The 16,059-nt window shown below is 61.6% G+C and overlaps 1 protein-coding gene across 3 annotated transcripts; it reads right to left on the reverse strand.

Moving 5' to 3' along the window:
- Positions 1-246: 246 nt before the first annotated feature.
- Positions 247-16,014, reverse strand: GANAB (glucosidase II alpha subunit). 3 transcript variants are annotated; one of them, XM_037904392.2, is made up of 25 exons: positions 15,900-16,012; positions 13,280-13,381; positions 12,851-12,959; positions 11,480-11,607; positions 11,083-11,262; positions 10,429-10,494; positions 9,113-9,212; positions 8,727-8,820; positions 8,115-8,211; positions 7,751-7,931; positions 7,317-7,470; positions 6,757-6,992; positions 6,002-6,128; positions 5,778-5,857; positions 5,469-5,612; positions 5,027-5,123; positions 4,165-4,266; positions 3,568-3,811; positions 3,123-3,187; positions 2,943-3,019; positions 2,769-2,843; positions 2,455-2,568; positions 2,266-2,378; positions 1,827-1,927; positions 247-1,663 (listed from the first exon to the last, which is right to left on the reverse strand). In XM_037904392.2, exons 1-25 carry the CDS (start codon positions 15,917-15,919, stop codon positions 1,554-1,556), a joined length of 2,916 nt encoding a protein of 971 aa, XP_037760320.1. In that variant the 5' UTR covers positions 15,920-16,012; the 3' UTR covers positions 247-1,553. The 3 variants fall into 3 exon arrangements, with proteins under 3 accessions (XP_037760320.1, XP_043407810.1, XP_037760321.1); XM_043551875.1 differs by lacking the exon at positions 15,900-16,012 and adding an exon at positions 13,910-14,075; XM_037904393.2 differs by lacking the exon at positions 10,429-10,494 and having other exon boundaries at positions 15,900-16,014.
- Between the last annotated feature and the right edge of the window lie 45 nt (positions 16,015-16,059).

The following is a 16,059-nucleotide window of genomic DNA, read 5'->3' on the forward strand; positions in this document are numbered from 1 at the left end:
CCTGTCAATCCCAGGGGTGGCCAGAGCCAGAATGCTAGCGGGGGGCCACGCTGATGGGGGAGGGGTTCCTGAGGCCCCAGCCTGGGGGGAGGGAGAGCTGGGGCGGTGGGGGGGAAGGATGGGCTCCTGAGGCCCCAGGCCCGGGAGCTGGGTGGATGGGGACTGAGCCTTCAGGCCCAGGGCCAACCAGAGGTGAGACAAGTGCTGTTCCTGACGCACCCAGCCCCAGCAGCGAAGCCCACAGCATCACTTTTTTTCTTTTTATTGTTCATCTTTTATCAAAACACGAAGTTGATGACTGCTTCACCCCTTGCAGGGCCAGCCACCCCTGGCTCCGTTTCTCCATCCATCTCGGGAGAGGAGGCAGTTTGGGAATAAAAAGACACGTGCCAGAGCCAGGTCTGCCCCGTCTACGAGGAACGCTACCCCACAGGGACCTGGACAGTGTCATGGCAGGGGCAGCAACATTGCAAGAGCTGAGGGAGGGCGTAGGGACAAATACTCCTGCCATTACCCCTCAGTGTCACTCTTCTCCTGCCAGGAAAGGGGTCGAGGCTGCCTTTGGGCCCAGTCCTAGCAGCTTGAGAGGCCCCATTGGGTCTCACTGTGAGCCAAGGCACAGCTAGTTCCCCCCATTCCCCCACCCTCCCCTTGCCCACAGTCTGGACTCTGATCCCCAACCCCACATGATCCATTGCTCCCTCACCGCTATAAATACAAGTGACAGTGAGTCACTGTCATCCACACCTGACACAGCAGAACCCTCCCCTTCCCAGCAGTGGGGGCCACGCACCACCTGCCCCCCACCGTGGGATAGGGGCAGGGGCTGCAGGAAGGTGGGAGTGCCCTCCCCCACCAGCACCGGGATGCAGGGAGGCTCCATGCACCTACACATTCCAAGATTTGCTTCTGGTCCAGCAGTGTTACTTAGGGGACAGGCTGAGTTAGATGGGGGACCACCCCTAGAGAAAGGGAAGCCAGAAGCGTGTGTGAGAGGAGTCAGTCTGTCTAGGACAGGAAGGGGGGTGTCAAAGGATCAGGCCAGCCAAAGTGTTTGGTCCCACGGTTGGGCCAGGGGCACCTAAATGTTCTCGAGAACTTGGTGACTGGGCAGCTGCTCCCCTCCCCTCCCGGTCCATCCCACCCCCACCCCTACTAGAAGGGGCCTCTGAGCAGCAAGGGGTGTGGGGCTGTAACACACAAACCTGGTCCCTAGCCCAAGGAATTGTCATTCAGAACCAGGAGCAAATATTGCTAGAAATTAGTCTATAAAGCAGCTCAGAGAAAGATAAGGGTGGTAGGGGCTAGGTACTCCCATGCCCCTGCCACCCCTATACTGTGGAAGGCTGGGGGTGGGGTGGTGGTGTCAGAACTCCCCTGTCTGCCCTTCACAGGGGAGACCAGCCCTGAGACACAGGGAGAAGGGTGGGGTACTGCTGGCTCAAGGCCTCATCCCTGCCTGGGCATGGTGTATCCGGGGGGGGGGGAAAGGGGGGAGAAAAGAAGCATCATCCTTCACTCCAAGCCCCCCCCTCCACCCCCACCGCACGGCATTATCGCAGGGAGATGCTCCAGTTGGCTCCGATGTTGACGCCAGGTTTGCGCAGAGTCAGGACAGAGGTCTCCGGCTCGTGCTGGAAATCCAGGCGTGTCTCAGCCATGCCTGCAGGAGGGGAGGGGGCAGGGCAGCCATTAGAAAGGAGAGGTCCCTGGAGCACTCTCCCCGACCCCACAACTTGGACCCAAGCCCCACAGGACATTTACTGCCATCCCCCATGACTGGACCAGGAAGCCCAAAGGGCCCTTGGCCCTGTGCCCCCACTCACCAGGCTGTCTGAGGAAGACGGCGGCTGGCTTCCCCGCTCCCAGGATCACCACCCGCTCAATCCAGGCTGGGGTTTCAAAGATGCCTTTGGAATCCGCCGATCTGGAAAAGGGGACAGAGCCTGGGGGTCAGAGGCTGCTCGATAGGGGACAGAGCCAGGCTGGCACCAGCATGGTGGTAGGAAGGAACAGGGGCAGGCTAGTGTCATGGGGGTACCAGGTTGTCCAGGGTGGGCAGCACTGTTAGGCCAGCACTGTATGTGGGGGGAAGGGAAGTTACCTGGCAGTCTGGGAGGGATTGTGGGCTGGTGCCATTTGGGAAGAGGGGGTGTCAGCACCGTGGTGGTGCAGCATGGGCACCAGCCATCAAGGTGGGACAGGGTTGGATGGCAGCCCATGTGTGTGTGTGGCAGCAGTACCAGGCCGGCACCATGTGGGTACCTGGCTGTCAGAGTGTTGCTGGCAAAGCTGAAGTGGCGGTGCAGGTACTGGGCCTTGATCTCGAAGTTGTACGTGTGCCCATCGTCAATGAAAAGATCTCCTTCCGCTGTACCCTGTGTGGAGACAGAAGCTGGTAAACAGGGGCAGGGTTACTAGGAAACCCCCACCCTGGGGCCCTGCATCACTCACCTGGGGGCTGAGCGCCACATAGAGTGTGTAGGGGTCGTGGTACATGCAGTCCGATGAGCGGCGTACCCGCTCCTTCCGCGGCACAATGCTCCCGCCTCGCTGGTACACAGGGATCTGCAGGGAGAGGACTGGTCAGTGGCCCTAGCCAGGGCTGGATCAAAGCCATGACCCTGGAGGGGAAAGGCCCTGTGTCTCATTGCCCACACCCTAAGCCAGCCAACCTCCCTACCCTGGAGCTGGATCAGAGCCAGAGCCCCCTAGAAGGGAAGGCCCCATGTCCCATTCCTGAAAGGGGATGCCCCCCCATGACTCACACTGCTCATGGTGACAGGCACATAGAGCATCTGGGGGGCATGGTGCTTCTGGTGCGAGTGGACATCATACCAAACCTGCCAAGAGAGGAGAGGTTACAGGGGGTGTCAACAGCTAGCGCCCCATAGCTCTCAGCATCCCGCTGCCCTTCCACAATGAGCCGCCTCCCTCCTCACCTCTCCTTTGCCAGGCAGGTACACCTGCACGCCGTGGGCGCCCTGCTCTGTCACTGGGTGGACCAGCAGTGCGTTACCTGGGGGGAGGACACAGCAAGGTCAGCAGCAGTAAGGACGTGGGGGGGAGGGGAGGGCGGCACCTACCCCCCAGCCAGGGATCCCCATGGGTTGGGCACTCACCTATCAGGAACTGGTCATCAATGCTGAAGGTGGTGACGTCATCAGAGTACTCCACCCAGAGCGGCCTGGAACAGAGCAGGGCATGAGGGGGACCACACCCTGACCTCCACGAGCCCCCCAAGCCCCTGCACTCTGTTATGAGCAGTGCCCCTGCCCCGAGCCAACCCCATTACTCAGCAACGCCTCCCCCAACTCCATCCCCAGCCATACCCTCACCCCAAGAGGTCCCCCACTCTGTCCCCAATGGTGCCTTTCCCAGTAGTGCCCCCTCCTCCACCAAGAGCTCACCAGCAGTGCCCCACCCACTCAGTCTCCAGTGGTGCTCCCACTCCATTCCCAGCCACGCCCCTGACTCAAGAACCCCCCAACTACCTAGCCCAATAGATCCCCCACTATCCAGCGATGCCTGTGCCCCAAAATCTCCATCCTCCCAACTTCTGCTCACCTCATGACAGGCTGGCCAGAGCGGTAGCTGTGGTAGAAGGTTGTGTACCAGTAAGGCAGCAGGGCATAGCGCTGGCGGATGGCGGCACGGATCAGGGCTTTGTTCTCCTCCCCAAAGAGCCAGGGCTCACGCCGCACAGTGTCCAGGTGGGCATGGGCCCGGTAGAAGGGCTGGTAGGCGCCAACCTGGTACCAGCGCACCAGCAGCTCCGCATCCGGGCTCTTGAAAAAGCCACCCACATCAGCTGCAGCAGGACAGAGAGGGACGAGGTGAGTGCCCGGCCTGACCCCAGGCCCCAATGTCCCCCATCAACCTTCCTCCCGCCCCCTAAGAGATGGATGGGGCTGTGGAGAGAGAGCCCGGTCTAACCCCAACACTCCCCTGCCCCGCCCAGCACCAGAGGTGAAAGCTTGACCCTAAGGCCCTCAGGCCCCCAACCCCCTGAGAGGCAGTGCCAAGGTAGGAGTGACCAGTCTGACCCCCAACTGACCCCCATCTCCCTGTCCTGCCAACCCCTAACCCCCAGCCACAGCCTGGAAGGAGAGCAGCCAAGGCCAGCCCTGCACACAGACAGCTGTGCCCCATGCACACACACACCTCCACAGAAGGAGATGCCCACCAGGGCCAGGCTCAGGCACATGGGGATGGAGATCTTCATGTGGTCCCATTCGGCTGCGTTGTCCCCTGTCCACACCGCGCCTGCGAAGGGGTGGGCGCCAGAGAAAGGGGTGAGGACAGAGCAATCCCCCTGTGCCCCCAACTGGCAAGGGGTTTACAAGACTCCCTTGATCATGGAATGTGCAGTCTGGTGCAACAAAAACGCTCATGCCAAGTCTTAAATGAAAGCCAGGCTCAGGCTGGTCATGGCTATTGGTGTGAAACGTTTGGAGATACGACGTGAGGTACCTGCGGAGACCGACCACGCAGTCTGCCAGGCGATACCCAGGCAGAGCTGCCCAACAGCTTCCCAGGTATGCATTCACCTGGCGTTTGGGTGACATGTAAATGGAGCATCGTAAGCCAATGCTGCAGATGCGCCGATTGCCTATGAAGTCAAGAGGGGGGAGGGATGTGAAATCAACAGGGAGGTGGCACACTGCCACAGGGTGTCCCTGGGGACAGACAAGGAAATTTGGGGGATAAAAAGGTGGCAAAAAGCCCCCCCTTTCCCCTGCACGTAGGAAGCAATTGGGCAGTGCAATCACATTCATGAAAACAGGATCACAGCCAGCCTTGGTTGAAAGGCTGCAAATGATATTCGGAGTGAGTGAAAGGGCTTTCGCCAGATCAGCCTGCGACGTGTCTCGAGAAAGTGGGTGCTGCTTCTGGTTTGTGTTGGACCCTTTTGTCTCTGTTATCCTAGCTCACAGTCTCAGTCCTGGGTCCCCTGAAAACCATCACAGCCTCTCCACTACCCCCACAAGGGCACTGGGGGGCAGAGCTCCCCCCACCCACTCACCGTAGCGCTGGGAGCCGGCAAAGAAGGCACGGCTCAGCACGAAGGGGCGCTCAAGGCCCCCCGAACGCTGCTCCAGTCCCTGTGCTGTCGCCATTTGCTGCCGGAGGGAAAAGAGAGACCCTGTGAGGGTAATTGGCAGAGTCTGCCAACACCTTTCCCCAACTGGGACCTCCACACTCCCTGGGGCAACCCCACCCCCCTGGGAGCCTACCATGGGGCTGCAATCCCCAACCCCAGGTGAGTGACACTCTTCCCCCACTGGGAACCCCCCTCATTGGGATCCCACCATGGGGGTGACTTCCCCATCGCCCTGAGCCATGGGCCAGCCCTCCCCCACAAAGGTTTGAAGGCTCTTGAGCTCCCAACACTCCTGGTGCCTCCCCACACCACGTAGAAAGTTGTACAAGTGGCAGTGCCCCCCAAGGGCTCCCCGCCCCCTTACCACGTAGAAGCCGTAGAGGTTGTGCAGGTCGCGGTGCTCCCAGCCGCCCTGGTGCAGGGCGTCTTTGTACATGGTCACCTCGGGGCCGTTGAACACAGATGGCTCATTCATGTCGTTCCAAATGTACAAGTTCTCCGTGGAGGCCTGGGGATGGGGGGCAATGAGACACAGGCAGCACCCCAGTCCTCCTCCCCACCTGGGAAAAGCTGCTGAGTCAAGGAACAGCTCAATGCTGGCCCCCCAACCCGAGTGTGGGGACAGCTCACCCCACAGCTCCACTCCTCACCCGTAGCCCCACTTCCACCCTACCTCGTACTGGTCGTAGGAGAACATGCTGGCCCACCAGGCGCGCATCTCAGGGTTGGTGAAGTCGGGGTAGCCAGCCGAGCCTGGGGGGCGGAAGGGGAGGATTAGTGACACTCCAGGGGCTCCACGCCTAGCACTCTGCCTGGCACCTGCTCCTGGCCAGCCCCACCCCCACCCTGTCCCGGGCCACAGCCCTGCCCCCCATCCCAACAGCACCCCCAGCTCACCTGGCCAGCACCAGCCTTCATAGTCACTGCCATCCTTGGTCTTGACATAGAAGCCACGGGAGCGGATCTCGTTGTGGACCTGATATCCGCTGTCCACCTTGATGTGTGGGTCCACGATGGACACCATCTGGGGGGAGGGGTCAGAGACTTGAACCGGGTACCCCCACAGTCCGAGGGGGGGGGGTCAGGCAGGGCAGGGCATTCCTTGCCATTCGGGGCTGGGCTTATGGCCATGTACCCCTGCAGGGACCTCACACAAGGCCTCCGGCCGGCAGCTGCCACAGTGTCTCGAGGTGGTGGGGACATCTTCCCTTCTATCTCTTGGCTCAGGACGCTGTAGGGCTGGGGGAACCGACTGAGGTCCCCAGGGAAGTAGGATCAGGGAGTGCAGGTGGGCGGGCGCTGAAGAAGTCGGGTTGCGGGGGTTGTCAGGTGGAGGGGGCGGGCGCCTTACTGGGTGGGGGCCAGAGAAGTTGGGTCGGGAGAGTGCCGGTGGGGCATTGGTGGGCAGGCGCTGGCGGGGTAGGGTCAGGGGGATGTTGGTGGGCAGGCATCAGAGAAGTCAGGTTGGGGGGGTGCATTGATGGGCAGGCGCTGGAGAAGTCGTGTCGGGGGGGGCGCTGGAGAAGTCGTGTCGGGGGGGGGAGGCACCATTGGTGGGCAGGCACTGGAGAAGGTGGGGGGGGGGGGGAGAATCAGTGGGCAGGTGCCAGAGACGTCAGGTGGGGGGGGGGGGGCGCCGCCGGGGCTCTCACTTTGCGTCTCTTGGTGGCCAGGCGCCCCAGCATGTTGCGGGGCTGGGGGAACTTGTTGGGGTCCCAGGTGAAGTAGCGCTTGCCATCGGTGTGCTCGATGTCCAGCCAGATGACATCGCAGGGGATGTCGTGCATGTCGAAGCCGTCGTCCACGGCAGCCACGTCCTCCTCATCGTTGTAGTTCCAGCGGCTCTGGTGATAGGCCATGGCAAAGAGCGGGGGCAGGGCCTGTGTACCTGGGGGAAATAGGAACCAATACATGGGGCACCCCACCCTCCCGTGGAGCCACCTTCCCCTCGCACCCAGCCCTGCTGACAGGGCTGTGCAGCGACTCCCTAGCCTGGCCTGACCCAGCCCTCCCCACCTGGACCCGTCAGGGTCACGTAACCCCATCCCTGCTTCTCTGTCCCCATCAGGGCCAAGTAAACTCTCCTCTCCTCCTATACCCACCAGGGCCATGTATCCCCCTCTCCCCACCCGTCAAGGCTGGGTAACCCCCCGCACCCCCAGGCTTGTACCCGTCAGGGCTGGGTAACCCCCCCCCACCCCCAGGCCTGTACCCGTCAGGGCTGTGTACTGCCTGAAGACATCAGTGGGCGCAGGCCCCAGCAGCAGAAAGACATCGATGATGCCGCTCTCCGACATCCAGCGCACGTCGGTCTGGGGGGTTTCGCCACCCCCCTGCATGTAATCCAGCATCTTCCCAAACAGTGTCTGCGGGGGGAGCCATCAGCAATGGGGGGGAGGGGAGTACCTGCTCCCCCACTGTCCCCCTCCAACCCCCTCACTGCCCTCCACCCAGAGCCAGCCCCCGTCCCCACACAGACCCCTCAGTACCCCACTGGAGCCAGCTTCCTCCCCCCCCCACTTGGAACTACCTCCACACAGAGCTGTGCCCCCCCCCCGCCCCCACTATCCCGTCCAGAGCCAGCCCCCCAGCAGACGATTTCTGAACCCCGCCCTGCCAGCCCAGCAGGATCCAGTGCCCTCGTACCTTGCCAGCTGTGTTGGAGCTGATGTCAACCCAGGTCTCGGCGGCATTGAGCCAGAAGATGCCCAGGGTGCGCAGGGTGTTGTGGGCCAGCAGGAGCGGCACGGAGCCATACAGCGCCATGGGGTTGTACAGCTCATATTGGAATACATCCAGGTTGTAGAGGCGGTAGGGGTCACCCCCCCTGCAGGGACACATCAGGTCACTGCCCCGCCCCGCCCCTCCCTAACCCTGAGAGGAACAGCACCCCCTCCCCCAACAGTCCCTCAGCCTCCCCTCAGCCCCAACAGAGGCAGCACCCCCGCATCCCCCATGGGCCCAGACAGGCACAGAACCCCCCTGCAGCGCCAACGGGCCCCCTCCTTACTCGGTGGTGCGCAGGCGCAGGTGGTCGGCGTGCTCCGGGATCCCATAGACGTGCTCAAAGCCAGGCAGTGAGAAATCCAGCCCCACCGAGGTCGGCCCTGGAATGAAGGGGTTGTGATAACGCTGCAACTCTCAGCAGCCCGTGGGGTCCAGGGCAGCACAGCACCGCCAGGACCTGCCCAGAAAGGGGCCTCCTCGCCCCAGCACCGTGCCCCCACGCTGGCTGTGCCGGCTGGGGTCCAGCAACACTCCCACTGCCAGCGACACCACAGCAAAAGGCTCTAGGGGGCAAGGTAGGCAGGGGCACTGGTCCTCCCCACAACTAATCGGCCTGTCCAGCCCAGTAACCCCCAGCTCCAGGTCAGAGCAACAGGCCCGTCTAGCCCAGTAACCGCCCCCACTGCTCTGGGTCAGAGCAATGGGCCTATTTAGCTCAGTAACCCTACCCCTCTTGGATCAGAGCAATGGACCCATCTAGCCCAGTTAAATCCCCCCCCCCGCCCCTCACCCCCCAATCAGAACAATGAGCCCGTCCAGCCCAGTAACCCGTCCGCTCCAGATTGGAGCAATGAGCCCGTCCAGCCCCATGTGGTGGGGTCAGAATGGCTCTCACCATTGGGCTTGCTGTCTGTGTGGGTCTTGAATGTCTCTTCCCAGGAACCTAGCTCCTCTTCAGCCCGGTCCGGCCTGTCCGGCACCTCCTCTGACTGAGAGGGATGGAAGTTAGACAAGGGAGCTGCAGGGATGAGTATGGGTGCCCCCAAGCCCCCATTCACACTCACGGGGCACCCTTCTGGGGGAGCAGGCCAGGCCCCACATGCACGGGGCACAGCAGACAAGGCCTCTACATGCCTTTCCACACAGCTGCTGCTCAGCCACCCCACTCCCACAGAGGGTCTACACCTGCCTGCATACAAGTCCTCCCCACCACAGCCCCCCAAGTCTCTGCACAGGGCCCCCACCCCCTGCTCCACACAAGTCCCGTTCTCTCGCACACACCTTTGTGCTCTTCTCACTGGACTCCTCGTCCCCAGGCACAGCTGGCTCTGGCTCCTTCCCTTCTGCCTCACCCTCCGGGGCTGGCTCCTTTGGCTCCTCCCTGAAAAAGGCAGAGGGAAGAACAGCTGGCTCAGCGCCTGCCCCGGGCACCACCAGGGCACGGCAGCGCCAGGGATGACACCCCAAGCTGGGCACAGCAGCATCTCCAGGACAGGCAGGTACCATTAGTCTCTAGAAGCAGGAACCACTCACACACAGGCTGGCACCAGGTTAGCAGGGACGGGGGGCGAGAGGGGACAGCCCAGCCAAGATGCTCCCAGACTCTGCAGGGAGCCCTCCGATCTGACTCTTTCCCTCTGGGCAGAGTCTTCCCCTATGCCAGGGAGGGTGCTGCCCCCACCCCTGCTGCTCCACAGTCCAGGGGGTTGGGTCCCCCATGCTAACACACTCGGGAGCAGGTCTCATCGCCCAAAGGGAGAGCAAGCATCCCAGCCACCGGCAGGGTCCTACGGAGCTACAGGGCTGGGGCGGCTACAGAGAGAGAGGGGCGGAGACTGGTGTAAAGGGGGTTCAGAGAGTCTCAGATTGGGGCTACAGTACCACTGTGGGGGAGAGGACAGTGCCAGGTGTCTCGCAGCCCTTTCCCTGCCAGCTTTCATTGGAAGGTTGGATTCAGTCTGAGGGGGGCAGGGCTGGGCTCGGCTCACCTGTCCCTGCACTAGCCACTCCCCCTGCATGGCCTCTGGGGCAGGGCACAGCCCGTCTCCCCACCTGATCCCCATTCCTTCCTTCCCCAGGAGACACGGCCCCTCCCTCCCCCACCCCACTGCCCTGCCTGGCCCCCAGGGGGACAAAGCCCCTCCCCAACCTGGCCCCTTGGGAGGAAACAACCCACAAACAGATTCTACCTGTCCAAGTCCACACAGCCCCCATGTCACCCTCTCATAGCTCCTGCAGGTGGCTGCCCAGGCAGGCCCCTGCCCTGAGCAGCTAAGGGGTCCCATGCACCTACCGGCTCCCTCCCTGTGTGTGTGTCTTGCCTGCCTGGCACAGCCTGCCACTGGGGCAGGGATTAAGTCACTGAGGGTCTGGGGAGTGCTCGGAGGGAGCGACCCCCCGGGCAATGAGGCAGGGGGTGAACACCACCCCCTTGGGACTAGAGGAGGGGGAAGCATCAGCCCCAGGGCTCCCCAAATCTAGACATGGTGGGGGAGGAGGAAGGGATCTGCCCCAGGGCTCCCCAGCTGTAGTACTACAGCCCCCGGCTACGGGCGGGTTATGGGGGTCAGAGACAGTAGCAGAAGCTGTGGATTTACCTATGGAAAAGGCTCTTGATCTTATCCCACAAGCTACCGACCGAGCTACTAACTTTATCCGAGAAACTGGGGCCGGGGGAGGCACAATCAACAAAACAGAAACAGCGAGAGTCAGTGCATGGAATTCCAGACACAGAGATCCCCGCCCCCCCCTTCATCTGCCCCTCACCAGGCCCTGCGCCCCCAGGAGCACAACAGATGCAGCAGGGACTGCTCCCCCTCCCAGCTGTGCCTCCTAACAGAGTCACAGCAAGGGGCCGGGTCCCAGCCCCTGCCCCCTTCAGCCCCCAGCGACCAGCCCTGGGAACCAGCCCCCAACCATGGTCTCCAGAGGGAAGAAATCGAGGGGTTTGGGCTGTTCCCCAACAGCTTGAACATGGACCATGCCTCACTACAGTGCCCCCATGCTGGGAGAGGCCAGGGCTGGAGTAGCTGGGAGCTCCCCCTGCAGCCAGCGCTCTGGCCCAGCCCCCTATATGCCCCTGCTGGGAGAGGCTTGGACTGAGCACACTAAGCTGAAAGAGAGCTGGTCACCCCTCAGGGATCAGAACCCCGGTGGCTCTCAGGGACACAGCCCCACCTGCGGGGAGGCACTCACAGCTGCCAGGGATACGGGCTGGACGGGCCCAGAGCTCCCCTCCCCCTGGTACTCACGAGTCCTTCCGGTGCCGCAGGTGCTCAAAGTGCAACAGCCCGCGGGGGTTGACGCTCAGCACCAGCTCCCGCCCCTGCAGCAGGTCCATGCGGAATGGCTTCCCTGTCAGGATCAGCTTGTGTCCAGAGTCGCCCAGTGAGAGCTCCACGCTGTTCTCGTCCCGGCCTGTCACTGCCAGCCTGGGGGGCAGCAGAGAGGGGATGGAGGACAGAGATATGGATGGGAGACACAACTAGGCTGCAGGGCCAGAGCCATGGGAAGACCCCCTGCCCATCCCCCCTCATCTGCTTACCCAGTGAGCACAGCTAGAAGAGCAGGCCCAAGGGTCCCCCGCTGTTAGCCCCACAACTCCCCCAAGCACAGCAAAGGGGGCCCCCTCCCTGCCAGGCCTCTTACCAGGTGGTGGGTGGGTCGCGCACCAGCACATCAGGCACCTCGTAGCGTGGGCGCAACGGACTCAGTTCATTGATCTTGATGCGCGTCATGTTCCCCTGCAGCCCACACAGCTCCAGCAGGAGTGGGACCTGGGGATAATTAGTGTCAGCCTCACACCAGTCCCAAGGCCTCCCCTCCCCCAGCATCCTCCACCAGGGAACATGCCAGCCTTCCTGACCAGAGGGAACCCTGGGAATCGCTTTGAAGAACTGGGGAGCCGTGCATCATCCTGCTGTGCAGAGGGGGGAAGGGCATTGCTGGGAACAGAACCCAGGTGTCCTGGCTCTCAGCCCTCCTGCTCCAAACCACTGCCCCCACTCCCCTCCCAACACTGGGAATAGAACCCAGGAGTCCTTGCTCCCAGCCTCCTTGCCTCATTAGACCCCACTTCTCTCCCAGAGCTGGAGACAGAACCCAGGAGCAGCAGTTAGTCCTAAATCTGAAGGTGCCATAATGCCAATAAAATACTGATTTTCTTACACAAGAATGATTAAATGAATTCACATTTTAGTTGTATTCTGAACATCTAGTGCTGCAATCCATGGCTAAACCAGGCCTGGCTGGGGTCGGGCACCTTATCCGAAGTGACGTGTCTGGATTAAAAACAACATATCCAGACACACACACATTTATAGTGTGGGGGTGCCAAGCCCATGCTGATCGGAGGGAACTGAATTGAGGGACATCCCGGGGACTCCAGAGAGGTCTGGCTGCGTGTCCTGGCTGCTTTAGGGTTACCCTGCTTGAGTCCTTTCCAACAAGGTTCCTGCCAACCTCTCCACCGCAGCTCATCCGGCCACCCTAGTCCCTGCTCAGTAACCAGCTATGGCCTCGGCAGCCTTTAGTCTCCAGCTCTAATGCCACCTCCCCCCCAGACTCACCCACATTGCGTCCTGCCCATTCCAGGGCACACAGACCGCCCCCCCGCACACACACACACCCTGGCCCCAGAACTGAGCTGCCCAGATGCAGCAGCTCTTGTGACCTGGCCAGAGAAGACGCCGTCGGGCCCCTGCCCCAGAGGGTGAGGCTCACGTACCCCTGCTGGCTGTGCTAGACACTGCCACTCGCTCTGGCCCAGCAGGACCATGCACGCAACATGCTGCTCATCGTGGGTCCTGCAGCAGCATGGAGGCTCAGGGACCAGGCCCCCTTACGGCTCGACTACAACATTGCTGCTGCGGCTGAGCAGCACCAGAACAGCTTCCAGTGTGACGCCACCACTGCCAAGAAATCCTGACTCCCAGCCTCTGCTCTCATCACACCCAGGACCCGCGTTTCAGGGCTTAGCCACAGGTCTCTCGAGCCCCCACCCCAAGCTGGGCCCCTCACCTTGTTCACTTCATTGACAAGCTGCAGTTTCATGGAGTCCTGGCTGAGCTGGAGCGACTCCAGCAGCGCCCGGTAAGGGGAGCTCCCGGGCTTCACACTCCTCTGGCGCCTGGGGACAGGGGGGAGGGTTAGAGCAGCCAGCGGCAGGTGCAGCCTCCAGGCGAGCAGCTCAGCCTGGCTCCCTTCTCTCGAGATCCCAGCAGCAGCGCAGCATGTTTGTGTCTCTGCTCCCTGCCCTGGGGAGAGCTGGGGGGAGAAGCCAGCATGGGAGCTGCACAACAGCACAACCTCAACGAAAACCCGATGCCAGTGCAAGGGGGAGAGGCCAGAGAGCAGCAGCTCCTGGTCCTGCGTGGGGGCCATGATCCTCCCAGCCCTCGCTGTTCCCCTTTGCTTGGTTCAGCCCCATACCTCTGCCCTACTACTCACTTGCAGAAGGAGCTCTGCTCACATGTCTTGAAGTTGCTCCTGTCCACAGCAAAGGCAGCAGCAAGGCAAAGGGCCATCCAGACGAGAGCTGCCATCCCCAGCCTAGAAGAGAGCCGGGGTCAGAGGAAGGCGAGCTCTGGGGAATGCCCTGCCCAGCCCTGTACGTGGGTTTCCCAGAGGGGGCAGCACTGGTTTCAGGGTTTCCAGCACCTGCCCTGAGCCAGGGACAGCATTGGTCCCTTGCTAGGGTTAACACCTGTGGGTGGGGGAGGGAAAATGGGGCTTGGAGGGGATTAATGCATCTGCATCAGAGTTAACTCCAGTGCCAGGAGAAGAGAGACAGCACTGCCCCCATTACATGGGCAACATGGGTCTCAGGGGGCAGTTCAACACAGGTCCTGCCCTAGGAGCACCCACCTCTGGCACTTGGCACTCAGGACAGGGCAAATATGGCTGGCAGACCCCCTCATCTTGCCAGACCCTTGGGAGAAGCCCAGTTTCCCCTTCCCAGGGTAGATGCCCCAGGTAAGCCAGATGAGTCATGGGACTCGTCAAAGGGCCTGCTATTGGGTCCCTCTGCCCCACAGGCCCCTCTGACATGCAGGGAAGGGGCACTGGGAGAGGTTCTACCTGGCAGGGGCAGCTCCTGATGCAGTGGGGTGGAGGGGGCAAAGGGCGGAGCGAAGGGCAGCTTCCTGCAGGAAGCGCTTGCAACACAGCCTGCAGGGCGATGTGAACGGGGCTTGCTGCTCAGTGCCAGCCAGCCACCCTCTTAGAGCATGAACTCTTCCCCCATGCACCAGGGCAAATCCCAGCGCTAGCCAGGCTAGGCTCAACCTCTGCCACCAGCACCGGGGTTTCACAGGCCTGCGGGTCTGGACTGAAGGGCCCCAGCAGAACTCATAGAATCATAGAATATCAGGGTTGGAAGGGACCCCAGAAGGTCATCTAGTCCAACCCCCTGCTCGAAGCAGGACCAAGTCCCAGTTAAATCATCCCAGCCAGGGCTTTGTCAAGCCTGACCTTAAAAACCTCTAAGGAAGGAGATTCTACCACCTCCCTAGGTAACGCATTCCAGTGTTTCACCACCCTCTTAGTGAAAAAGTTTTTCCTAATATCCAATCTAAACCTCCCCCATTGCAACTTGAGACCATTACTCCTCGTTCTGTCATCTGCTATCATTGAGAACAGTCTAGAGCCATCCTCTTTGGAACCCCCTTTCAGGTAGTTGAAAGCAGCTATCAAATCCCCCCTCATTCTTCTCTTCTGCAGACTAAACAATCCCAGCTCCCTCAGCCTCTCCTCATAAGTCATGTGCTCTAGACCCCTAATCATTTTTGTTGCCCTTCGCTGGACTCTCTCCAATTTATCCACATCCTTCTTGTAGTGTGGGGCCCAAAACTGGACACAGTACTCCAGATGAGGCCTCACCAGTGTCGAATAGAGGGGAACGATCACATCCCTCGATCTGCTCGCTATGCCCCTACTTATACATCCCAAAATGCCATTGGCCTTCTTGGCAACAAGGGCACACTGCTGACTCATATCCAGCTTCTCGTCCACTGTCACCCCTAGGTCCTTTTCCGCAGAACTGCTGCCTAGCCATTCGGTCCCTAGTCTGTAGCGGTGCATTGGATTCTTCCATCCTAAGTGCAGGACCCTGCACTTATCCTTATTGAACTGTGCATGAGGAGCCCAGTACTGGGACAGCAAGGGCTGCAGGACAGGACTGAGGGGCACTGGCACAGGTAGAGGCCAGGGAAGGGCTCTAGCCACACGAGCCTACCCGTTCCTACCTGGACCCACTACACACCTGGAGCCCCAATATCGAGCCCCCTGACACCAGGGCTAATGCCTCCCATTAGCCTGGGGAGGGGAACAACGCCCCTAGACCCCCACTCCCAGGGCTACTCCCTCCACAGTCCCTCCCTGCCGCAGCTGGCCCCCAGCATCCACTGCGACAGGGGATTTTAGGGCAGCAGTGGGTGCAAAAGGCAGAGGTGGCTCAGGGAGAGGAGGGAAAAAGATTTTTGGGAGCTTGAAAGCCCCTCGCCCCGCCCCAGGAGGCAAGGGAGCAGAGGGGAACGGACAGCTCTAAGGCACTGCCAGCCCAGGCTCTGAACCAACTTCCCTGGGTGCTGTTAGCCAGTTCTGGCTGGACCCCAGTGGATGGAGCTGGTGTCTAGGGGGCAGTCTGAGTTTTGGTTGCGTGTGCTGGTATTAAAAGGGGATCAGGGCAGGCGAGCTGGGGGCCAATGGAGGATGTTTGGGGGTAAGGGGCAAGAGCTAATATCTGAGGGAGGGTTTCTGGGGGCTGAGCACAGAGCGCTGGGGATGTGTGGGAAGGGGCTGGTGTTTGGGGGGGTCTCTGGGGGTGGCCAAGTAGAGGGTATTGGGGGGGCCTCTGGGACAGGAACAAAGAGGAGGGGGCTTAGGGAGGGGGAGGAGCTGGTATCTGGCGGGGGGACCCTGGGCCGGGCGGAGAATGGGGGAGGGGCTGTTTGGGGGGCCTGGGTCGGTCTCGGGGGACCGGGGACGGTGGGGAGCAGGAGGGCGGGGACGGTCTCGGTTGAGATTCGGGGTTCTGGGTAGCGGGTCCCCCGCCGGCCCCAGCGCTCACCTCTCCGGCGCCGCCGCCATCTTGGATCGAGCCTGACCCCGCACACCGCCCCCGCCAGTACGGCGCGGTTCCCCATTGGCCCGGCGCGGCCTGAACCCCTCCCCCACCTCCCCGGTCGCCCGCCCGCCCGCCTCGTTGCTCAGTTATTCATGAGGGCCCC

Source organism: Chelonia mydas, chromosome 7, assembly GCF_015237465.2.
Source record: "Chelonia mydas isolate rCheMyd1 chromosome 7, rCheMyd1.pri.v2, whole genome shotgun sequence".
Taxonomy (NCBI): domain Eukaryota; kingdom Metazoa; phylum Chordata; order Testudines; family Cheloniidae; genus Chelonia; species Chelonia mydas.

Excerpts from the sequence above, each read along its gene's own strand:
- GANAB (XM_037904392.2), bottom strand. The coding sequence starts at position 15,919 with ATGGCGGCGGCGCCGGAGAG. Across the intron at positions 2,569-2,768 it reads TGCCTGTCACCATGAGCAGT|ATCCCTGTGTACCAGCGAGG; the intron begins GTGAGTCATGGG and ends CTCTCCCTGCAG. Across the intron at positions 2,379-2,454 it reads ATGTGGCGCTCAGCCCCCAG|GGTACAGCGGAAGGAGATCT; the intron begins GTGAGTGATGCA and ends GTCTCCACACAG.